Source organism: Apostichopus japonicus, chromosome 21 (genome assembly GCF_037975245.1).
Source record: "Apostichopus japonicus isolate 1M-3 chromosome 21, ASM3797524v1, whole genome shotgun sequence".
NCBI lineage: Eukaryota > Metazoa > Echinodermata > Holothuroidea > Aspidochirotida > Stichopodidae > Apostichopus > Apostichopus japonicus.
The window spans coordinates 13125328-13151931 of record NC_092581.1 but is presented as its reverse complement, the minus strand read 5'-3'; the positions used below and the strand labels follow the sequence as shown (position 1 = coordinate 13151931).

Sequence of the window (26604 nt, the reverse complement as noted above, 5' to 3'; positions counted from 1 at the left end):
GTAACGTGTAATGATCAAAGTCTAAAATGTTGACAGTTTTCTCATTACTTAATTTAATTTTGATAATTGACTAAATTCGAAAACCAGCAGTATAAAATGTTTTTAAATATAAAACTTAAAACTCAAGTGTCTACTTTAAAATATCTTTTCGAGGTTGATTATAATTTCTTCCCATTAATATTAAATGGAATAAATCAACTACCGTAACCATTTCCAATAAAGTATTACGAAATCGAAAAGTTTGAAACTTTCCAATTAATTAATTCTTCCCGATTAATTAATTAATCTTAAATTACGAAAATTTGACCGGGACACGAAATGTTAACCATTTTATTGAATTGCTCGATAACCTTCACTTGGCGAAATAAAAAAACGTGTTGGAGGGGTTGGGGAGTTGGGGGGGGGGCATAAGTTTGAATTCATTGCAATCGAGAAATAATTGAGGAAGGTTTGGGTGAAGCTATAAACTAAATTTAGTAGAGGGAGCTCTGTCGATAAATTTAATTTACCGGAAACCCCAAATTTTGCACATCCTAATTTCAAACCTGTACAGTCGCAATTATTTTCTTGCTTTGGTTAAAACAATTCTGCTGTATTATAAGTTATATAGCCGTCTAAACATAACCATGATAAAGGAATACAGATACAGCCCTTTCATGAAATTGGATTAAATTAATTGGATTGAAATATTGTACCGGAAAGGGAAAGAAGGTACCGACGCGCTTAGCCACCATTGCGTGTCGTTGCTAATATTACTGATTCACTGTTGGGTTATTGCATGGTAGCCTTCAACTGAAGTCTGTTTCCATAAATTGACGTTTGATATTTTTTATATGAATCATTTTTGATATAACGTATTTAAAATAAATCGTAAGCCGTCATAAGTTTTTATAGAGCGAAATCTCTTGAAGGAGCTTAATTAGGGAAGATAATGCATATTATGTAATATTTCTCTATATACAATTAATAACATTATAAACACGTTTAAAACTCCCTGCAATACGGTATAAATGAAATTAAAGGCTGATCAAAAAAAATTATAGTAAATTATGGGATTTTATTTCATAAAAGCAACTAAATGTAAAGAAGATTAAGACGAAACAGAAGCACGAACACTCCAAAGTTTCCACACCTTAAAAAACATCAAGAAGTACATTCATTAGACCTCGCAAAGATGTAAATATTTCTACACCTATGATAGAAGTTGTGAAAAAAAAAACGAAAGGAAAAGAAAAGAAAACGCCTTTTTTTATTGTATTTATATTCTGCTCTCATTTAAGAGTACACAAACTGAAAGAAAAAACAACAGCTCTAGGCCATATATAATATTTTCTTCTAAGTATTCGTCATGAGAACATTTCTCTCACAAACACAAACATTTTGTTTTAATCATAAAAAAGTAAATAATACTTTATAAAATACAAAGCCAAGTTGTGCCATCAAATATTTCACATGGAAATCCTTTGGTGATTTAGTCAGATAAATACACGTTGTTTGCACATTATCGTTTAACGACTGCAAATTTAAGAAGATCAAAGTTTCCTTTTTTGACAAGATCTGCTTTAAGGAATCTAACAATTAGGTCCTGGTCAATACTTCAAGTCGAGTAGACAAATTTATCAATCAATTTAATCCTTTCAGTATTTGGACGGATATTGTTTCAGGCCAAAACAAAGTGTTGTCAAAGTCTATATCTCTCTGTCCTATAAAATCAATAAGAGGGTGTTTTTTTCGTTGTCATTTTGATACAGTTAAGTTTGAAACCGTTTCAATTAATAAATACTGGACTTTAAATGATACCCCCCCCCCAAAAAAAAACCCGGGGTTATTCAAATAACATTTGATAAACATAATATAAAATGAGAAAATAAGTGGTCAAACACCCTGTTTTAATAAAATTGCCCTGTTGCTCTTTTTGGATTTATTGGCGTTTTTTATTTGTTAAAATTCAAGAATGTACAAACGTCGTGTACGATTTCAAAAATTCATAATACAAAGCGAGTCAAAAGGGACACATGGGTTCAACCTCAACCTTGATTTCTAGACATACCCTTTTGAATTTTTGTCTTTTTTATTGAGAAAAGTATATCGCGTAATATCTGTGACGTCATACATCATGGACAAAACATTGAACTTCCTTAGCGTGTCAATTCGCGATTACTTTGACCGTTTCACATGTTGTTGCGATTCCTACCCGCTTACGGAAGTGACGTCATACTGAAGTAATATAACGAAACTTATTCAAACCGGTTCGTTCCCACAAAATGTAATGCGATAAACTCAGCGACGTTTTCTACTTCTTTATCTCCTGTTTTATATGTAAGGGCAAAAAACTCTTTCTTCTTATATGTAATGTTCAAATATGCCGCAAATATAGTCCTTGAAATGAAGCGAACGTTACTCTTTGAGATGTCAAGCGTTTATTGGCAATTGTCGTGATTCACAAATTGAGTTTTTATCTTTCTTTCTTTCTTTACTTCTTTTTGGCTGTTTTCCTGTTACTTTTTGATTATCACAAGTGATTTCTGTACTATCATTGTTTAATAAGAAGTCAACTTAATTTCTTTTGAAGAAGCTGCGTGTGTCCCGGAAGGCAAATGATTTCTCCGTGGAGTTAAACTGGTTAAATTTCGAAATATCAAAACGAGGTTAATTATGTATGAACGTGGGAATGTGTTGATTTGTTATATTCCACTTGGGCCGCAACCATTAAACGAAACATTTTATCAAAATCCGGTGGGTTATAAATATAGCAATTAAGGCACGCTAAATATATGCAAATTTTAAAATCGAAAATGAGGAGTTGCTTTGGGTCAATCCAGGCTAAGAAACTCGATGCCATAATGCCACAATCAAACGAGAATCATGTTCTGTATATTACAATGAAAAGACGATGTATCAGAAAGTTAACAAATCACAAAAAAATAACAGTACATCATCAGATTAAATTCATTTGTTTGTTAGAGTAGCTCAAATTCAGCATACAAGATTATTTCTAATGTTTACTCACAAGATATGCAGACACACAGTTTTTCGAATAATGCCTGAAAACCGTTCTGTTACTAGAAAGTGAGGGAGTTAATAGTTAGTAGATTTTGCAGCATTTGTATGCATAGAGATAGGCGTAGAAATATGGGGAATTGTGACGTTTCTTTCCGGCCCCTCCCCCATTTCAGCTAGGAATGCACTCAATCGTTTTGCTGAATCCTTGGTACTTGCAAAGGAGTACCAGGCAATTGAATGATCCCTTTTTCAATACTTTGTTTTCGCATAAAATAATACGTAATAATGGTTTATTTTTGCAAGACAAAAAAATAGTAAAAATTTTGATGAAACATTGAAATTCGAAGTTTAGAAAAATATTGGCAACTTTCAATGTCCCTCTCTGGGCCACTATAGCTACTGTATAAAACTATCTATATAGATGAAGGTCTCAAACCCCACCAGTTTTCTGCTCCCTCGCTTTTCGATAACTTCATACGTCTCTTATAGAATATTTGTTTCTCTTCTTTAACTACAACCAATCTGCGGATTATTGTGTGATATGCATAGCTCTTCCATATTCTCAATTTTAACTACCATTGGTTTGTAATTTTCGCAAATTTCAGAGAAAGTAACTTTTATTTCAAACTAATAGAAAAACAAAATAAATATTTAAAAAAAAGTGGTCACTGTTAGAATCAATACTCTAAATTGTAAAGACAAAATGTTGTAGGTCTTCACAAACAGTCACGTGATAATGACAGCTTAGAAGGAGAGATGAGGGGTAGGGGAAGAAGAGTAAGAGCACACCCCCCTGGATAAGAGAAGGAGGAAAAGGGGATGGGGGATTGGTAAGGGGAGGAATCCGCATATTAATTGGAGAATCATGCATATGGTTTCAAGGTAGAACAAATATTTTCTACATGCTATATTAATTGAAAATGTGAAATAAATTGCATAATTGCTGATTCTTTTTCGTTTCTTTTGCAGATTATAAAGAAAATCATTGCAGGTTTATTCAAAACATCTCGGCTCCTTCTTGCATCGTTAACCTAAGCAACGTCAGTGCTTTCACAATGATATGTTATGTCTTCCCTTGCGACGGTATGTATATTGTATTATTGTATCTAAAATACCTTAGACAAAAAACAAAATAACGTAGCCAATACAAGCCGGTGCTGTGGCCGAGTGTTTAAAGGGGGTGGCATTTGAAGCAATGGGGCTTAGCAATCGTAGGGTTCCTTGTTCGATAGCGGGCCGGGTCATAGTAAGGTGGGCCTTTCATCCAAGAGCAATATAGGGCTTTCCCATCTGAAATGACTTTCTAAATTGAAAAGATTCCAAATTTGAGTTAAATTGTTAAATTGGAAGTACACCCGACGTGTAATTGTTGTAAACCATTAGCCCTTAAGCATCGTAAAAAAATAACAACTGATTGTTATTATTATTATTATTTTATAATTATTATTAAAAGGTTAAAAAATTCAAAGTTTATAAGACAATAATTTTTACCAAATACATTTATATTTTTGTTGTTATTACCATTACTCATGCTGGCTGATCCAACTTAAAAATTCAAAGTTTATAAGACAATAATTTGACCATATATATTTATATTTTTGTTCCTTATTACATAGCTCACGCTGGCTGTATGAACGATGACGGTGCCGATTACCGTGATTCGGCGATGTTTACCGAGAGTGGTCACCAGTGTATGCAATGGACAGACACGTTCAGTCTTCCTGTCAACCCTTTAACATACCCTGAAGCTGGTAAAGTACTTTCTTTGTTTTTGGCTTTAACCACCTTTTTTCCCGAGTCCGAGTAAGAGTATAATGAGTAAAAAACTCATGAGTAAGAGTACGAGTACAGAAAAAAGGAAGTCGGTTTTAGAAGAGTACAACGTCATTAGTCAAATATGGTATGAGTACCATATCAGTACGAGTACAATAATACAATTTGGCTTTAGGCGATAATGCGAGTAGTGCAGTATAGAGTCATTTTGTGTTAGTATCTGAATATGTTTTCTGAAATGCGCTGAGTACGCCAACGAGTGCAAATACCATATGGACGAATACGAGTGCTATATTATACTAGCACAGACTAACTACAAGAATACCGATGCTGTAACCGTATGGAGAGCCATTTTAACAGTCAATCAGGAATTTGAGATATCTCGAAATAATATCAGATATCTCAAATTTATTTGAGTTATCTACAAATAATTGCAGATATCTCAAAATCAGTTTCAGATATCTCGAAATACCAGAGAATTTTCAGATATCTGAAATTCTGTTTCAGGTATCTCAAATTCAATTTCAGATATTCTCAAATTCAATTTTAGATATCTAACATTCAATTTCAGATATCTGAAATAGAATTTTAGATATCTCGAATTCAATTTCAGATATCTCGAATTCCATTTTAGATTTCCCAATTTAATTTTTGATATCTGAAATAGAATTTTAGATATCTTGAATAAGAAAAAATTCCAGAAATCTAAAATTCCCGATTGAATGTTAATATGGCTTACCATACGGCCGGGGTAATAGTGAGGTAGACTTTTCATCCAAGATAAATCTACGGTTTTCCCAATCTGCAAATGACTTTGTAATTTGAAAATATAAAATTTTGAATTGGAAGCCACCTGACGTGACTAGTTGTAATCTTTAAGCCCTTGCAGGTTTCTCCCACATACGTAGACAACTGTGCCTGGTGATGATGATGATTATTATAAAATAATTAACAATTAATCAAACTATGTGACACCATTCCATAGTTTGTTTTAAAGTAAAGGATTTTTTGTATTGAAATTTATAAATATTTCAATGTTAGTCCGTCGTAAAACTAATTCTAATGGGAGTGGGAGAGTGGCGCTAGAGAGGGGCGCTATGGGTGGGGCGCTAGAGAGGGGAAATGGGTTGGGAACTAGGTTGAACATAAACTGAGTCGAACCATGAATTCTGATCCCACTGTTAAGTCTCTCTGCGGGTGCATTTTTCTCATATCGCGCTGCAGGAACACTGTAATACGCATGCGTACAGTACTCACCACTGGGCGTTCCTTCTACTCCATATGGATCTAACTTACAGTGGAAGGGGGGGGGGGGGTAGTTAGTTCAGGAATAAAAATTACAACGAAAGTTCGATATCAGGTAGATATAGTAGTGTTATATGCCCATTACCGTCGTTGCACAAAAAGGTAAACATATTCCGTTTTATTTTTTTTATTCCACTTTTAGATTTGACAAATAATTTTTGTCGAAACCCTGATGGACGCGAGAGGCCTTGGTGTTACTATAGAGATAGCGATGATAAAATCAAGAAAGATTTTTGTCCGATTGGTCAATGTGAGTAAACATATACACCGACTAGTATGCTTATCAATATAACAAATTTAACACTCAAATAAAATGGCTTCGCGAAGGTTCTTTCTTGTAGGAGAGTAGGGATGAGGTGATATGAGATGGAGGAGTGACGTCTTGGCGGATAGGCTGTGGAGGAGTGAACTCTAGGCGGCGGAGGAGTGGATAGTTTGGAACTTCGTGTTCATACTCCACCGTCATTTATGAAAAGACAAAGTCTCCAACAAATCGACGCTCACTCATCACTATCGTAGAAACATGTAAAGGGAAAGTTCGTTCGTAGTACAATGATTTGATTTTTGCAAAAAAGCTAATAATTATAGAATTACTTTTCTATCAATTATTCATCATAATTTTCCTTGTGTCCCAATGTCTAACCATACAAGGCTTCTGTAAGTTGAGCCATTCCATGAAGACGCTAAACACATCCCATTATAAAGTTTAGTGAAATATTGATAAGGCTATTCGGCAAGCTCGCCGTGAATGAGTGTGTTAGTTGTAACCGATTGTGTGGATTAATATTCATAAAATCTATCATTGACATGTTTTTTATTCGAGAACCGTGGGAATTAACGAGGGTGAAACTTGAAGGTCAAAAGTGCAAAGTATTTAAGACCTTGTATGAGTTTGATAAGAACTTTAAAGGAGGTACAATATCACTTCATGACATTTGTCACAATTCAGGTATACAGAAGGCATGATGAATATTCAGTGATTTTTCTCACGTCCATGTCTTCTATAGGTCGTCTAACTGCTCTTCAATATTTCAAGAGGACTGTCCTGACAACCCTAATCAATGAGAGAGCTCCAATCAAACCTGCTAGGGCGGAGTCGGCTGAAGACTGTGCTGATTGGTGTATTCGGGTAAACAAGCAACCATTTTTACCTTATTTGATATTTATAAGCCGTTTGATGAGTCTAACTGCGCATGCGTTTTTAGTACACTTCAAGGACCGATAAAATAATACACAACACAAACACGAATCACATTTTCATAGCCCCGAGGTTCGTAGGTTAAAAAACATCCTTAGGTCCTAGTTTTTTGAGCCGGTTGCCTTCTTTTAATAAATGAACAATAACTTGTGCATAGCGGATCTCGAACAGGTTCATATACCCCTACATAAAATGCAGGAAAGTCAGGGAGATTTTTCGTGATAATCTTACTTCATATCGAACTGCCTAATCTCAAGTTATGTTCTGACCAATTTCTAGAATTATATCAGAGAGTTATCGTCAACGCCGTTATGCGACTATATTTTTCTACAGAATCTTTAGTCAATTGGAGCTTACTAAACCAATCACATGCGAGTATTTTCCGTGACGTAACGAATTATTTATTCTTAAATAATAACATGTAAAAAAATGTCATGGAGAAAATGCACACCCACAGCAGTTGTTACATATTGGCTAATGATACTGCATCAAAACTGTTCGCACCTCGTAAACTATGGAGGTAGATGATTTTTTGTGTGTAGATATCACATATCCATAATTTTCACTTTGTTAGATTTCAATAATTTCCCTGTGTAGAAGGCGGGAACATTGTATCTTCTTCTGTTTGTTTACTGTGTAAAAACAAACGTTGGGAAATGCAACTGATAGAGAACTGAAGTTCATAAACATAAATTCTTGTTTTTGTATCTTTGAAAGGACTAAAAACTGAGTCACTCATACTAAGCATGCAAACAAGTAGATATTGAAACCTGCCATATCTTTAAATCTCCTAGTCTTAATGGATGCAGAATCTAATCAAAATATGAAAATATAACATAATATAAACTGTTAAAAATAAAGGCGAATTTTCCAAACCTTGAGATTCTGTCAATTTGATTCATTATCATATCATTGACTGTCCATATAAAGCAGCGAAATCTACCTAGGCTAAAATCTTATCTTTATAATTTCTTGATCTTTTTTCCCCATTGACATAGGAGACACAATTCACGTGCAGTTCATTCATGTTTAGAGATTTCACGAAGCATGTTGGTTTGGAGCATCAACTAGACAGTAATTGTATATTGACAAACGTCAGTATTTACACGCTAGATGTGTACCGTGACCCGGATCAAGATTATGTGTTTGACCTTTTCACACGGATGGATATATGTAAGTTGACCTTTAACCTGTAACTGAATTACGTAATGTTATCCTAAGGACCACAATATGGCCTTATTTCCTTCTTGAAAGATTGTTGCATTATTTTGAAATATAAAATCGAATAAATGTATTTTGAATAAATGTATATGGAAACATTAAGTTGTGATGTCGTACATGGAAAACAGATCGAATTGTCATAAGTTCTCATTGTTTTCCGCTGATGAAATTTTGGGCCTCTATATTTGGAATCACCGTTTAGTCATTGTATTATATTTTATCAATATGAAATAATATCCCGTCGTGTATTTGAATTTTATTCTCCAAATTTATATGATTATTTCAATTTTAAAGAAACCAAAGCATTTGTTTGTGTAGTCAATTCATAACACTACTGCTTATTGTATTTTTCGTACTATTTAAGAGATATCAGAAGGGAAAAATACTTTACTGACAGAATAATTCTCTTAATTATATTGGAACAAAAAGTACCTTTTCATTTCTTTTCCAAACACTTTGTCCTTTTCTTTTCCTGTTGATTTACAGTGTGTGATTTCTACCTAGTTGATACATATCCAGGTAAGAGAATACGTAATAATAACATTATATAATTGCGCTTCGCATTCCAAACAATGTTTAATTTCACCTAAATAATGCCGGTGTAACTGTTTCGAATATCCTCCCTATAGTAATTTCTCCAGTCGGACGTTCTACACTGTACTGTCTGTCTCTCTGTTGGTTACAGTATTCCCGTGAGTGTGATTGGCGAAGACGATACGTTGCCTAACGTACCAATTTGCCAGTATATGTGTAGCCTACACCGTCATATTATTCAAATGTTTATTTGTTTTGCACCCGAACAGAGTTATGTCCCCTCCCTTTGGGTCTAGAGACAGGTATGATTGAAGATCATCAAATTACTGCTTCCTCCTGGGCCGAAGGTCATCTTCCTCAACACGCCAGGCTAAATGGTAACTCCTCTTGGATACCCCACCCACATGACAGTACGCCCTGGATCCAGTTTGAATTCGAAGAGAGAATGGTTATCACTGGAGTGGTCGTACAAGGAGGCGGTAGCAGAGATGACTTATGGGTGGAATGGTTCTACCTTTACTATTCTTACTCACCTGACGGTGTGCCGATGCATGCTTACATGAAACACGATTATTACCAAAACGATATCAAGGTAAGCCCCCTCCCCCATTCCCCTCCCCCTCACCCAACGAAACTAAAAGGCAATAGGGATGGCCGGGTATGGGAGGGAGCAGGTGTCTTCGTGTAAGGAAACATCGATAGATCTCTATTTTATTTCTCTTTCTGTTTCACTATCTATCGACTTTAACTGAAGTAAATACTTCAAGATGAATTAATGGCAACTAATATTGACGCCAAATAAAAACATGGTATTGTCAGACATGAAGGAAATTTTAAATCGGACAATAATTAAATGTATGAAAAGTTACTTTCCCTTGTTGTTATTGTATCTTTTGTATTGAGAAAGTACATGCAATGTTGTGACTACATACAGTGCCATTATTAAGTTATGTTCAAATCTTTACATTTTTAGAACCAATTAGCCCTACAAAGTGGTTACTATGGAAACGCAACCGACAGCAATCGTGATGGTCATGTTACTATATATTTGTCTTGTATTTCAAGTTAATTCTCAAGTCTTCTCTATACAAATGAAGTCTTTTTCCTTTGTTTTATTTTGTTTTTAGCCTTTACGAGCTAACGGAGAAGCAAATTGTCCCAAAGCAGTTTATTTTGACCCTCCGATCAGAGCTAGAATTCTGAAAATTTTAGTGCACGTCAATGATGGAGAATCTGTGGCTCTTAGAGCAGAGATACTGGGTTGCCTTGACGACGGTGAGTGTCAGCCAGTCACACAGCGGTATATACGATATATTCGTTAAAACCCTGAACGATACATAAACAATTGGTTCAAGTAACTATATGCTATATAATTAAGGCAAGTTTAATTATAAATATGAATATTTGTATTAAATAATAATTTTAGGCCAATTCTCGATATGTTAAATAAATTGATAAATTACGATTATATAGATCATATTTTGTCACTTAGTCATTTGCCTGTCTCATTTTAACCAAAATTTCTATTTCCAAAACTGTGTTGTCTTTGCCTGTTTCGCTAGACTGCGACTACACGTTAGGTCTTACTAACGGTCAAAGCCACGACAGCCAGATAACCGCTTCAACGAGCTTCAGCAACGCTCTCTACTCTCCCAGCCATGGCCGTTTGCAACCGTCTTATGGCAAACAGGGGACTGGTTGGAGACCTGCTTTCTCCAGTCCTAGCCAGTATCTTCAGGTGGATTTCTTAGAGGATATGCTAATCAAGGCGGTCGTGACCCAGGGTTGCGGTGATTCAGAATCACGTGTCAGAGCTTTCACTATTTCTTGGGCACGTGAGAAAGAAGGTAACTTTCAATGGATTCGAAGCGGCCATTTTAAAACGGTAAGCAAATCCATTTCAGAGCATGTTAATGGTTTTTAAATTAACGCATGAGATGAATGCTGCATGTGGGTTATTAAAGGCTATTTTTTTTTTAAATGAAAAGATATCTATAAGAAACGACTGGAAGAAAGTCTGTGTTTCATGTGTTGGCCATCGTTTTTTCACGATGAACGCTTACCTCGTCTTCTTCGTTTTCGCGTCTTTTATCAACGTATCACATATAACTTATCCTGTATGGATACATAGTAGCAGAAATTGGAATATTATATCTGATTCAGAACAATATTTTATGGCTCTAGGATAATTTCTTTTTTGTTGATAGCGACACATGAAACAAATCATATAGTCTCCTTCCAGTCGTTTCGTGAACAATATTTAATCAGTGCATGCTCTTATTAGCACGAATTCAGAAGCATAAATCTGCACGTTATATAACTAAATCAAGATAGGTTAATATGAAACAATTTCGTCAGCTTTTTTTGGCACTATCTAGCTTTTAATACTCGGCCGTCATAAGCTACGGAAGTGCAAAACATCCATATCTAATTATCAATTTCCATAGTTTGTCCTCTGTAAGACATGTTTATATACGATCCATGTGTTACAAAGGAATGCTGGGAAATATCTGAATAGTTTATGCTATCTATATTGAATGCTATATTGGACACAGTTTCAGCTTGCAGGGTATATGTGATACATATATAATTGGTATTATGACCTAATAGGCAATTTTGTAACAATGAATAAATGGATATTTACGGCATCTGTAGGCTCTCATAATATACAAAAAGTAATACTGCACAACAAATCCGCAAACTACACACGTTTACTCTGCATCCCATTGTATTATCATATAATATAAATTGTGCATGCTTTTTTTGTATCCTGAGTTGCCTGTTTCTCTTACGTAATGATGATGTCAAGAATGAAATAATTTGTTGACAGAAATTATTTTAAATATATATATCTTCTACCTTCTTGTAAGTATATTTGCTTCGCTAAAAAAGATATATTTATATTTAGCATCGTTGCTGAGATATATATATATATATATATATATATATATATATATATATATATATATATATATTTATATATATATTTTTTTACACACAAATTTGCTGCAGATATTATTCATATTGACATAGTAAGGTAGTAAGGCGATCCTCAAGACGTAAACATCTTACCAACCCAGAGGCCGTCTCATGGCCCCATAGAGAGATCATTGAACAGGGCCACAACCACGTATACTTGAAGGGGAGGGGCTTCAGCGCAATCCCACTCCATAATAAAGGGGGAAGGTTCCGGCCCACACTAACGGACAAAATATTCAATATGCAACATGTATGTAACCGAAAAGGTGGTTACACCCTTGCCCTTTGATTGGTAACATACAAGAATACCAATGAAAGACAATGCAAACATGAAGTAAGCTTCATTACAAGAAGTTGTTCATCTTGTTAATATATTAGATTGAATTCATTCAAGTCAAAGAATGTTAATCACAACAGAAATCCACAAAAATTAAATTCTAATGCAATTACTTTGTCATGTCTAATTTCCACATTTGCTCTATTTCGTGTGTGACTTTCTTCAAGTTGACATGAGCTACAAAGGGAAGAAGGGTGGGGAGAGTGAAGGGGTACATGTGGGGAGAGTGAAGGGGTAAAATTGGGGAGCGTGAAGGGGTAAATGTGGGGAGAGTGAAGGAGTAAATGTGGGGAAGTGAAGGGGAATATGTGGGGAGAGTAAATGGGTAAATGTGGGGAGAGTGAAGGGGTAAATGTGGGTAGAGTGAAGGGGATAATGTGCGGAGAGTGAAAGCCTAGGGTAAATGTGGGGAGAATGAAGGGGGAAATGTGGGGAGAGTGTAGGGGTAAATGTGGGGAGAGTGAAGGGGGGTAAATGTGGGTAGAGTGAAGGGGGTAAATGCCAATGGTATTGTTAAAGTTAGGGTACGTGGATTTGAACAATGGAAAATACAATGGGGTCCTCGGTCTGAATGAAACACAAACATGTATGAATGCATGTGTGTGTGTTGGACGCCCAATTTGTAAGTACGATGTCTCAAGATAGGAGACATTGATACTTTTCATTCTTCATATGTTGATGCGTCATTTGAAAGGAAGAACCCTTATGTTTTTTGTGGATGCCAAACGTAATCCGAGGACTCCAGACGTAAAAAAATTGAAAACTATATGAACATGATATCTCAAGATAAGAATCATGGATACTTTCATACTTGAAATGTAGATATATCACATTAAGGAAAGAACCACATTCTTTTTGTTGAGGTCAAAGTTCATCGGAGGTAACGATAGCTCAAGTAAGGAAGCATGTATTTTTTTCGTACTTAGGATGCGTTATATTGAATAGAAGAACTCAATTGTTGTGGTGGAGGTCAAAGGTCATCTGGGTCACCAGCGGTCAAAATCTGATTAAAGAATACATGATATCTCATGGTAGAAATCAGGACATTTATATTATAAGAGCCATTTCTGGTGAACAAACAGAAGTCTATGGTAATGAAGTCATCGAAACTTCTATGCATTTTAGCATTCTGGTTGAAAAATAAATTAACGAAGATGTATTGGACCTCCATTAATATTTCCTGTCTTGTCTTTTTACTATCCCTTTCTTTTTACATTTCGTTTTGTAAAGTTTGAACGCTAGTTGTATCTGCAAACTTCAAAAACTTTTTTTGTAATTGGAATATGAAATAAATGATTGATATAATACACACGATACTTACTATATCACAAAAGATAACAGTTGCGAAGCCTGTTGAATATTCAAGAGGTAGTGATGGCGCTACTTAGGGCACATGCACGCGCATGCGTACTGTTCCTAAAAGTTGATGTCGCCATATCTGTTCCCTCTTTTCTTACTATTTGCCTTTCTGGGGTCAGAACGAAACAAATTCAACACTTCAACGTACCATATACGTTGAGACGCCCGATGGGGTGAGTTTAGCTGTCACGTGGTGTAGGGTGCATAAAACTAAAGAAACACTCTCCCCGTTTCTGTCTGGTCGTACGTCTTTTTTCAAGCTCTTTTCTTTGATAACTTCACCAGGTACAAATTCGTGAACTAAGTGTTAATTTGAAGTGCTGCACATTCATTTAACAATTCCTCTTCAAGTTGTTTGCCTCAGTCTGGAAACAGACATTGCACTTACAAAAGTAAACCCTTGTTGTATCCTAACGTATCGATTAATGTATCCTATACCGCAAAGCCATGAATACCAATTAACTTTAAAGGTCTGCAATAATTGAATGAAAACTTGTCATGTTTAATTTAATGAATGTTCGCAGCGTTTATCGATTTGACAGAGATTTTTATCAAATTGAAAGACTGGGATTTTAATGTGTCATTTGCAACGAATCTTATCTGTCAAAATGTACAGGTAAAAGAAATCTCTCTAATACATGTAGGCTAATCATAGAATTCAATGAATTTAGAGAATAAATCCCACCAAGAATATTGAAAAAGGAGATAAATGAACCAAAATGGTAGAACCCATGTCTTTACATACTGTAGGTATATGAAATATTATGGCCTATTATCAATTCAACCAGATATTATGTTATTTTAATATTCGCTCACAAAATGTATTTAGACAGATAATGAACAACTTGTCAGTTCAATTGGTTGCGCCTTTTCTATGTCGCTGTGTTTCGACTTTGTATAAACTAGCTCATTGTAGATATACGTGTAAACAGACCTAAGCACCAATGTAAGATTATACGTGTTGTGTGCAATTAACCCTACCTCACAATTGTTGACTTGAAGATTTTATTTGAATCTTAACGGTTTTGAAAACCTGGTGAAGTTTGAATAATTTAGCTCTTTACTTCTTTTCAACTATCCCCTGCATGTCGCTTTAAACTAAAGGTGTTGTCGATGCATGCATTGGTATTTTGTATTCTGTGAATATATGTGTCCGTATGCATATTGTACTAACTGAAGTACAATAATCTTCTTCCTTTGAATTGTTCAACAAAATTCGTTATTATTAATTCAAGAAGATCAGGAGGAGTGTACACACTGCAAATTTTCTTCTGTAATAAATATGATCGTAAAAATTACCATCAAAGGATGGAAATATCGAATTGCAAATTACTCTCGTAAAATATTCTACAAAAAAGTATAGTCACTATTTGATCTTAGTGTATCATTTCCTATTGTTACACATGTGTAATTTTGTGTGAGCATGAATGGTAGTCGAACTAGAAACCATATTGTGGAGACTGGAATCCATGCATTGAATGCTATTATTATTTACGTTGTGATTTGTTTATGGATCGTATTTGAATATTCTTGCATGCTGATTGCATCGTGGTATCTTCACGGGTGTTTAATCTGTCTTTCTCCTCTTCTGTAATGTTATTTTTATTTATCTTAATGTATTTCTGAACATTATATATACACATCTAGAATAATGCACATTATACATATTTATAAGTGATGACTGGATTCATATATGTAAAAATATTCCTTTCATATCATTCATTATATTGCTTATGGTTCTGTTGTTATATATTCACAGTTTTAAGAATGTGAGCAATGTCATAAATCATATATACGAGGGCTGGGGAGGGGACAGGGAAGTGTTGGAGCCCAGACCCTGTCAGCTTTAAAGGCATTGAAGACTCGCCCCAAATCGCGTGCGGCAAAATCTAAAAAAGTTAACTTTCCGTTGCTTGCGAGTGAGGTTTTGTTCGTCACCTTAAGACTGTGGCGTTCACCATTGAAATCATACGGCGCTGGTCCAACTTTGTCTGTATGGCGTTATATAAATTAAACTTACGGTGCCTCATTGACCATAACTTTTGTTTTGCGAAGGACAAACTTAGTGTTGATGCTTAAAATAAATGAACCGGTGTAGTGACCCAGGTGATCCTACATACTTTTAATTTGACGTAAGTAACTTGGTTAGGCGATAATACTTGTAGTTAAAGTAATAACGTAATACCACAAATAATCTCATATACGTGACGTAATGTTTATATTACTATTAAAAATAGGCCTACAAAGGAAGAAAGAAAGACTCAAACGCTTCGTTATGGATTAATATATTACACTCTCAGATTGTTAAGTTTCTCAGAGAGACCCAACATAATTATTGACAGATTAAAAACCTCAGACTGGAAGAAAGTATAAATTATTTTTAAGGTGTTTCCAGACAACGGGAATCGTGTGCTTTACAGAAACAACTTGGAGAGCCCTCTGATTGCGAGAAAAGTTCGTATCTATCCCACCCACTGGGATATTGACATATGCATGAGAGTGGAATTCATTGGATGCAAATATCAAGGTAAGTGTTTAGTTTCCTTGGAAACAGTTCTCTTGGAAATTTTAAGTAGTCGCCATTTTGAAATTTTCAAGGTCAATTTTTCTGTTTTTTTCTTATATTTATATTAGTTCATTATAAATGATTCATTGTTTTTTCATGCTAATTTCTAAAACAGTGGATAATTTGTCAATGTGGTATTTCTTGCTTTCAATACATTTCTCTTACAAACCCAACTGAGTGAGTGGTCATCCATTCTTCAGGAAACACAACGTGTAGTCTGACTCGTAAGATAATTACATAATTAAATATACCGAGGCTAATTCTCATAAATCGCAGAATAATTCTTCAATTTCTTCAATTCAAAACTATTCTTTATTAAATCCAAAATTTGTTCACTGACTTATTTTTCCTTTCTTTCTGGTTTTACTTTTTAATTTGTTTACATCTTTGTCTTTCTAATAGTTTGCGTCGATCGTCTTGGCATGGAACGCGGTGATATCCGCGATTCTCAGATCAGCCAAGCCTCTCAGACGAGCCCTTACATGGAAGGCCGTTTTGCTCGTTTGTACGGTGATCGTTGCTGGAGGCCTGAGCAATGGGCGAGCCATCATTATATACAAATAGACTTTGAAAGACTTCACACAATAACCGGTTCGTAGTCACATTTTAGATTCATTCATATATAGTCACTCTTAAAGGGACAGTCTAGTGGCTGATATTAATTGCTTTAATAATAAAATACTGATAAGTTTTTGCATTTTTATATCAAATCAACATCCTCAGAGCATGTTTATGGCATAGATATTTTTTTGTTTTTCTTTGGTATTATGTGGATGCATATTGAAACAGCCAAGTGAATGTTCAGGTATACCACACGGACACGCATACACACACACACACCATGACACAACACGCATCACACATAAACTTAACTGTTGAGTACTCATTTAAGTCGATATGTGAAGCAATTTAAATGAGTTGATGTATACCCAAGTAGTAAGCATCCGTACCCAATTGCAGGTCAAGAGGTCAAGAAATATTTGCATGCAAGATTCACACTGTTTGTGGTGGTTTATTTGAAGCCCACTTATATATCATGTATAGTATATGACAATGCAGGTAACGAAAACGTATAGTTGGCGACACGCATTTTCTCCGGTATAAAAACCAAAGCGAATGACGCAGTTAGTTCACTAAACATTGTTGATTATATGTTACTGTTGTACCACTTAATGCAGGTTTGATCATTCAAGGAGGCCGGGCTGAGGAGCACCTACAACAATCACAGCCGGTATCTTCATGGGCGGATACTTTTAGACTTTTATACCGAAGCCGTAAACAAAAGGACACTTGGAAGGTCTACAAGGACTTACGTGGCAGAGATATCGTAAGTACAACAAGAAATATGACGGCAATGACGTTGACGTTGACGCTGACGATGACTTTGACGATGTTTAAGGCGATTAAGATGACGTTGACGATGGCGATGACGCTGACGAGATGGTGATGTTTAAGACGATTAAAGTTAACGGTGACGTTGACGCTGACGATGTTTAAGACGATTAAAGTTGACGATGACGTTGACGATTACGATGTTTAAGGCGATTAAGTTGACGCTGACGTTGAAGCTAACGAGATGATGATGACGACGTCGACGCTGATGATGGCGGTAGCGAGGAAGCCTTCGATGACGATAACATTATGAAATTACGTTAAGAATGACGTTACGAATGACGATGACCATATCGTTGGCGATCACGAAGAAGTTGAATATGACGATACGATGACGATAGCAATGACAATGAAAATAAACCTGAAGGTGGCGCCCAGTGTGTAGACGACGAAGCTGAAGATGACGATACGATGACGATACAATGACGATACGATGACGATACGATTACGATACGATTACGATAGTTTTGTCAATTACAATGAAAATGAACATGATGGTGGCCACCAGTGTGTACACGACGAAGCTGAAGACGACGCTGACACTGAGGTTGTTAAAAGCGATTTTGATGTTATTGATGAAGGTTTCTGTGTCAATGAAAGGACGATCATGCCGATACTCATGACCATTATTTCGGTGACAATGAAAATGACGGTCTCGATGGTAACGGTGAAGGTGCCGATGGGTACCCATGTTTGTACCAATGCCGGTGTTAATGACGGCGTCGAGAACGTTTACCGGAAGGGTGTACGCTGACAATTATTCACTACGCCAATAGCATTTACTCAATATTTTACATTTCTTTATTTCCTTAGATTTTGCTTTCATTTAACTCTCTTATATTCACTTTATCCTTCATACAGGAGTTTACAACTTATCCGGACCCCGACACAGAATCTAAACACTCCCTCGATCGTCCCATTATGACGGATGCCATTAGAATAAATCCCAAGGGTAACTTACGGAATTACTGCTTGAGATTGGAGTTTATCGGATGTGGTGTCAGAGGTAAGTCAGCAGAATGATGAATATCCATAGACGTACGTTATATATTTCATTGGATTATTTATTAACAATATTACAATAACAATATAATGAATATATATATATATATATAAATATATATATATATTTATATATATTTATATTTATATTTATATATATATATATATATATATATATATATATATATTTATATATATATATATATATTATTTGTATACATATACATACAGTCATCAAACCTACAACCAAATTTGATAAAATTTCTACAAAACACGGAAATAATCGCCTACCTCCCTATACATTCTAAACAACGTATACCATCATCACTTGATCGTTCAAATTGAAACTATCATAAAATTGAAGTGATTTACGAGGAAAGTTCCTTTATTTAAAAGGCAAGTTGTATTAATTTTATCCTCTTCATAAAATTGACACAAACATCGCATTAAAAATGTAAAGCTTGTAAATCATTGGATAATGATGTGAATTTAACTGCTTTTCGTACTTTTACGCTAATGACCGCTCGTAGTTAATAGCCATGAACCAATCGAAAAACAATATATCTTACCATGGATATTTGGTCAGGCGGTATAGATTTGATCTATTATAGCTCAAATTTATTAATGACACCTTCTTGAAATAAATCGTGCGCACGTGGGTATAACTTTAATTTGATCGCAATACAACGTTAACGTTGTTTTATTTTGCTTTATATTCGTTAACTTTCGGTTTCATTTATTATTTTATAGTTATTAGTCTTTATTATAGGTCACGTGATAGATCACTCCGTCACATGACTTTCAAACCTTCCCAATGTATTTCAGATTAAACGATCATACTAGTCTAATGTTTATTATTATTGATTCTTTTCTATACTCAAAACCAAATTCGATCAAGAAAAAAACTAAACATGTAACAATATATTTTAATAAATGCACTTGGTTGAATAACAAGCATTGGATAGCTTTTGACGAAGAATGGACCACGTTCTTAGCATCGTCGTGAAAATTTGCTTTTACTTCCTGTACCAATAAATTTTCAGGATTTTGATAGCTGACTTGTCACAGTTTTGTAGAAGAACTTGATATCATAGTTTCACATTGACAACAAAGTGTTATGATTTCCATTTACATCATTGTATTTGCCCTTCCACCATTAACTGAGTAGGCGTATATGGTTTCAACTTTCAGTGGATTGCAAAGTTATAACAACATTCTGACTAATTTAGTTTGTTGGGTACAAATAAGATGTACATTTTGAAGAACAAATAATAATAATAATAATTAAAAATAATAATAATAATACTAATAATAATAATAATAATTGTGATTGTGACCTGAGATGTTGAAGTAACAAGACCTCTAGTTGCTAAGCGTAAAATATTTTATAAAAAAAGACACGGAACAGACCTGCGGTCAAGAAATACGAAACCTTTCAGCGAGATTTTATATAATGTTAAGCTCCTCCTTGCTGCAAACTGCCTGCTGGACCCGCCCGCGTATTTTTTTTCCCAGGACGAACGTGGGTTTCAGGTTTTTCAGGAATTTACAAATTCCTTTGAAATCAGAGTTAGGGTTTAGAAAGTGGGTTAAGGATCCTCTCTCTACGAATATGAAGGATTGTCGTTCATAATCTGGGGTCAAAACTAGGAAAAAAGATTCAGAACATTTTTTTTGAAAAAGCGTCACATGTTTGAAATCCAGGGAATTGATTTGCCGATGCCCACGTTCGTCCTGGGAAAAAAAATACGCGGACCGCCCCAAAGGAAGCCTGGGCAAAAAAAAACTCCAAGAGGCGGCTGCACAACCTAGCCTAAGCTCCAGCTCCAGCCTAACCACATCTAGGCATAAAGACACAGACACAGAGGAGCTCAATGTAGCGAGAGACGTTAATTCAAGCACTGGCCGTCTACGCAGTACTCTCCTACAAGAAATAACATCCTAGCAAGAAGGCTTCAACAAAGCAATTTTAGACCTCAGAGAAGAAAATGCCGCATTAAAGAGACAGTGTAGCTCGCTTGAAAAAGAGTAACACACCTAGAAGAAACCCAAACCATCCATGCCACCCTGTTGAACAAGCAGGGACGTTTCTCTAGAAGGAACAACATCAGAATCGTCGGCATAAAAACATCACCTAAAGAAGACTGCATTAATATAGCTACCAAGGTTTTCGAGGAAGCAGGAGTCAAGCCGTGCAAAATTGAACGACCTCACCCAAGCTGACCTACGTGAAAAAAGAAAATGGGGGCCAAAAGTACAACACCTCTATCACAATGGAGTGAGACTAAGATTCTCTGGGGGGCCTCTGGAGAAGAAGCGATGGAAAACCGTATAAATTTGATTGATGTATCTCCTGGCAACAACCGAAATACTTCACCATTTACCCTGTAATATGTCTCCAATCTGTTCTACAATTAATTTACCATTCCTGCTGTCCAGCAACATTTTTGTAAATCCCCACAAGAAGCCACCGACGGGACTTTTGTTGTTCCCAAGTGGATCCCAGCCACGTTGCTTCTCTTTTTACAGTTATCTTGGATTTTCTTGTGTTTTTATGTGTTTGTGTTTATGTGAACCTTATTTCCATCTCAATTCTGTTTTTCGTCGTAAGTACAACTACATGCAGAGAATGTACTTCACATCTCGATTCATATTAATTTTTAGCTGATATTAAGATTTGGTCCTGTATATGTCAGGGGCTTTGGGAATGTAAAAAACGTAGGCAATAATTTACATATTTTCATCGCCGTTATTTTAATATAATTCTTGACCAGGAAACGCACAGTACCCCTGAGGTGGAGCGCTTCTGGACTAATGAGTGGGGAGGGGAAATTATTTTTCTCATGGTACTGCTTTAAGTAAGGGTGTCGCTATTCTTTTTTAACTCCAATCTTTCTGTTGAAATTGATACTGACCAGCATAGTAGATGCATTATTGTTGAATTTAACTACAATCATCGGCTCTTTACCATTGTCTGTACCTATGGCCCTAACCAAGATAATCCTGCTTTCTGCAATGACTTTTCTCGTAACTTAAATTCGTTCAATACTAACACTATCATTTGGGGTGGGGAAAAACTGTTATAACGATATTGAGAGCTGAGTATACACTGAGGGAAAAAAATGTCAACTCCGGAATCTGAAAGTACGGAAGTGAATTCAAATTTCGCCAGGATGTTGTAGAATATATTGATATATGTAAATCAAGTTAACCCCTGGACTATCGTTGAAACAAATTATGCATACTCTTCCTAAGGAAACCAGGATTATATCTCCAACATAAAATAAACGTTACAGTCATAAAATCTAACGCATGTCATCCATTTTAGTATATTTCATTATCCTTCAGATATAGATACGTTGTTGGTGAGAAAATGTGAAATATTTTTTTGCTTCTTATTGCATGATTCATGAAGCTGAATCGAACCCTGGTTCATGATTTAATTTACAATTTATGGGCCTTAAAAATTCTCAAAACAAACCATAAAATTGTATTTATTATTCAAACATACAGAAATGTGAATTCTTGAAAAAAAATAATAACAGCGTGTGTAGATGTTAAAAATCCTTGACAAGATTTTGACATTTTTAAGATGGGTTTTGTGACCTGACAGCTTTACAAGCCTTATACCGCCATAAAAATTTGGACCGTAGCTTTCATGGCAGCATAAATTTGCCCAAGTTTATTTATATCTTCTATATATAGGCTAAAGAAATTATGAATATATTTTTTTTTTAATTTAGAGTGTGATTTCGACGGAGATGTCAGTATTTCTCTCACGTTTTTAAGCAAAAAGTAGAAATTTCAAAATGGCCGTCAATTTGAATGAAAGTACAATACTCAGTCAGTCTTTCTATTCTTACAGATTCATTGACCATTAGCCGAATGGTTAATAATCCTACTGTTAGGATATTCTTGTTCGGACGGGGTTTTGTCTTTATTTAGTATGATTTAGATCACTCATCACATATACTTGCTAACCTGTCTCCAGACAATTATTGAAGAGTGAACGTTTGTCCCTGTCCCTTGTCCCCTGTCCCCTGTCCACTGTTCCCTGTCCACTGTCCCTTGTCCCCTGTTCCCTGTCCACTGTTCCCTGTCCCCTGTCCACTGTCCCCTGTCCACTGATCACTGTCCCCTGTTCCCTGTCCCCTTTCCCCTGTCCCCTGTTCCCTGTCCCCTTTCCCCTGTCCCCTGTCCACTGTCCCCTGTCCACTGTCTCTTGTCCCTTCGTTCGTCACCGACATTTTGAACCTTCTGTCTAACATTTGTTGGCGCTTTACGGACCTTACCTTTCTCTGTTCTTACTGTGTTGTCATAACAACTCTATACTGCAGTAGTTTACCTTACAATTCAACTGTCTTGTGTAATACAAATATAAAAAACAAAAACCAATATCGAATAATAAATAATGATAACTTATTTTGAAATTTATAGAACTAATTGCGAAATAAATAGGTAATAATAATTTTTATCCTTCTCTTTTTTGTATTTAAGAAAAGGGTCACATATGTGAAGGGAAAAATACCGAGCACGACGGTTATTGCCTGAGGACGGTAGAGACCCAGGAGAGTAATGGATGTGAGGAGATTTTCATGGAAGATAGTCATTCTGCGGTCATACAATCCACGAAACTGCAGAAATTCTTTGAGAAAGAAAAGGAACGGTAAAGTTAAAGCAATTCTCATCTCAACCCCCCCCCCCCCTCCGCCCCTTTCCCCCACCTCATAAACCTTACATTGTGTTTAGAAAAAAATGTAACTTGTAATTTTATTTTAAAAAATTGTAACATATGTTAAAGCCTTCCGATGATATACGAAAAACTTCCGAAAGCCGCTCGGTTCACTTAAAGAATTGTCTTAGTCTGGTTAAAATGTTGAGATAGGCCTACTTAATATTACTTTAAAAAAAATAAGTTTTTAAACTATTTCGTGGAGTTTGTCGCAGATAAATATGAAAACGTTATCAATAAACGACTTATTGATCGATCGATTAACTACGATGTTTTCCTTTATAGATTCCAATTACCATTCATATATCAATACATCATTGGACTCCAGAAGATGGCGTCTCATCAGCAAACATCTTTCGTGTGGTTACCTGATGAGTCGAGTCTTCCGATGACGTACGAAAACTTCCGATGGTTACCCGATTCGATTTCGGATAACAATACCATCGGTATATGTGTCTATCTCGACATGGATGACAGCATGAAATGGAGAGCTTTCTCATGTCGTGACGTCATTGTATCACGTGGTACCATTTGTCAAATCGGTGAGACAACTCAACAGTTATTTTCTTGATAAATAATCATATTGTCATTTTGTCTTCAGCAAAATGTTGTATTTCTCACTTAAATGTATATGTTAGTAAATTTGTCATTTTGTTTTTGTCAATTTTTTGTCATTTTTGTTTTTGTCATTTTGTCAATTTGTCATTTTGTTGCAAACTGTTGATACATTAACTAAGCAATGAATCATGATTTTGTTGAAAATTGCAACTTTATTTAAAAAAAATAATATCTTAGCATTTTAATGGTATTTTAACATGTCCATACCAAACGGGGAAAAAGACCATAGAAATTGGTTTGGTGAATAGGTCGGTCCAGGAACTCCAAAGCTCAAACAGTTGTTTTCATTTCACTTTATGTCAAATAAACACAACAATAACAATAATTAATAGAGATCGACATCATAAGTTAGTTCAAGTCCAAGATTTGCCTCATGATCTCAAGAAAAGATAAAGAAAACAGATTTAAAAAAATGATAGACGGATGGTTTGTTTTGGTTTAATTCCTTTCCAGACGGAAAGAAGATGACAATCTTTTATCCGTCAATAGCAAACAAACATTCTGATCGACATGTTAAAAAGTGATAACATTATTTGATTTATATTTCCACCTTTTATCAAAGTAGAGAAGAATTGGAAACGCGAAGGAGGTAGCGAGCTAGGGAGTTGTACGGCCCACATAACAACGGGGGTGGGTGGGTGAGGGTGTATGCCCATTGGCAATACGCGACCGAACAAAGTAACGATGTTGTCAACGATATCCTTCTGGTGGATCTTGAAGTGTTTACGACATTCGAAAACTCACATTCTATTTTACACGTATGGTCGATAACCGTACAAACAAACGCCTTGACCAAGACTAGTTATTTATTTATTGTATTTCACGCATGCGTGGTATCTCCCCTATTGTCTTATGGTGTCATTGGCTGTTTATTATCATCTTCATCTGTAATAGATATTGACGAGTGCTTGCAGGAGGAAGACAGTACCTGTTCTCATGAATGTGTCAATGTGCCTGGAAGTTTCCACTGCGCATGTCCACGTGGATATTACCTGACGTCACTAGATGGGGAAATTTGCCGACGTAAGTATAAATATGACTTCGTTACCGATGCGGTATAATGTTTCTTATTACACGTTCACAGCTTAACCTAACACATCGCATTATGACTTATTCTAGGAGGCGTTTATGGTCACATGATTGCGTGATAAAAAAATCCTGACAGCACACAGCTTCAGGGGGAATAGATATATCGTCTTGACATAGCTTTGCAATGCTGCTATATTCTGTGTCTAGGCTTTGTCTTTAAGTATCTTTATTCGCAAATAACCTATCCAGTCATTTTAGGGGTATCTTAGTCTATTGTTATAAACAAGATCAGCTAATAATATACCATTTCTCCTCCCTGTGTGTGTCTTCCTCATCTTCCCAGGTTTGGCGAGTCTAAATGTTCCTCTGATAGCGCCCTCATCTGAATATGGTGATTCTATACCTCTCTATGACGACATCGATTACGATTATGACGTATCTGGTCCTCTTATTGAAGGACCGCCAGTAGTCAATATTTCAACCCAGTCGGTGGTGTTTGATCACACGAGGATATCCATCATTAACACGACTGATTTTAAACAGCTGAACTCTACCATTCCGGATGATGTATTTGGTCAGTATACTTACGTACGGGACTAGAAACGTCTTCAATTTAAATAACCATACTAAAATATAATTAATTACATCATTGATTTACCTCATTAAATTACATGAGAACCTTCGTATATTTGCATACTAATGCCCTACTCTTCTATATAATAATTGATTATTCATATATTTCAAGACGTCATAAATACTTCTTTCCTGAATAATCTGATGTGCTGATATTTGAACGTTTGAAGAAAAGGCCACTATTATAATGCCCTCCCGACCCCCTCCCCCTCCCACCACCCCCCCCCCGAGACTGCAACTGCCACAGAAAGTTCTGATGCATAGAAACTGCTAAGTGCTTAATAATTAGATAAGTCAGGGTTAGGGTATAATAACTGAGCATGTGGTTGCCATAGGTAACGACGTTGTAGAATCAGTTCAGTTTGTTAAATACCGTCTGTTTTTGTTGTGCCATTTTCTCTTTCTGTTTCTTCTTCTTTTGCGTGTTTTCTTCCCATAAATTCTGCTCTGTGTATTATGTTTGTTTGAGTTTTGATATTTAAATTAAGATGTGTATATATATTAAATAATCAAAAGTTACGTTGATAAGCATATCATTGGTGATCTTTCTATCTACAGCGGAAATATTTGACAAACAGTTGGCCGACGTCAGGTGTGAGGAGCTTTGGAAGAATTCCACATCGCCTGTGGTGCTCACAGAAAAGAGAGAGGGCGTGATCCAAGGGATTGTATTTCCACCTTGGTACAATACTGGCCAGTGGTGTGAAATTCACATTGAAGCCCCAGACGGTTACTTTGTAAAGTAGGTTGAAATTATGAATTGGAAAAGGTAGAAATGGGGTGGGGGTGAGAATGGAAGGGAAAGGGGGAGGCAAGGGAGGCAGGGAAGGGTGAGACTGGAGAGGAGGGGCGAAGGGCTGGTTCAATCGTCTCAGGTTTATTCTTACCCGACTGAATGTAAAAAATCTCCCGAATGAACGTTT

General features: G+C 35.8%; 1 protein-coding gene across 5 annotated transcripts in view; it reads left to right on the top strand.

The window, feature by feature from the left end:
• Positions 1–26604, top strand: part of LOC139962600 (uncharacterized) — a 139795-nt gene that overhangs the window by 87271 nt on the left and 25920 nt on the right. For 4 of the 5 annotated variants that reach the window (XM_071962732.1, XM_071962733.1, XM_071962731.1 and 1 more), the window contains 19 exons: positions 3973–4086; positions 4620–4754; positions 6224–6331; positions 7089–7210; positions 8278–8452; positions 8987–9019; positions 9304–9626; positions 10162–10309; positions 10597–10919; positions 13829–13882; positions 16095–16236; positions 16678–16866; positions 17454–17602; positions 18529–18673; positions 23167–23335; positions 23687–23943; positions 24914–25042; positions 25392–25622; positions 26240–26423. In XM_071962732.1, the coding sequence (XP_071818833.1) occupies positions 3973–4086; positions 4620–4754; positions 6224–6331; positions 7089–7210; positions 8278–8452; positions 8987–9019; positions 9304–9626; positions 10162–10309; positions 10597–10919; positions 13829–13882; positions 16095–16236; positions 16678–16866; positions 17454–17602; positions 18529–18673; positions 23167–23335; positions 23687–23943; positions 24914–25042; positions 25392–25622; positions 26240–26423 (3130 nt within the window). The remainder of the gene's footprint in view (positions 1–3972; positions 4087–4619; positions 4755–6223; positions 6332–7088; positions 7211–8277; positions 8453–8986; positions 9020–9303; positions 9627–10161; positions 10310–10596; positions 10920–13828; positions 13883–16094; positions 16237–16677; positions 16867–17453; positions 17603–18528; positions 18674–23166; positions 23336–23686; positions 23944–24913; positions 25043–25391; positions 25623–26239; positions 26424–26604) is intronic. The other variant, XM_071962735.1, reaches the window with a different exon arrangement.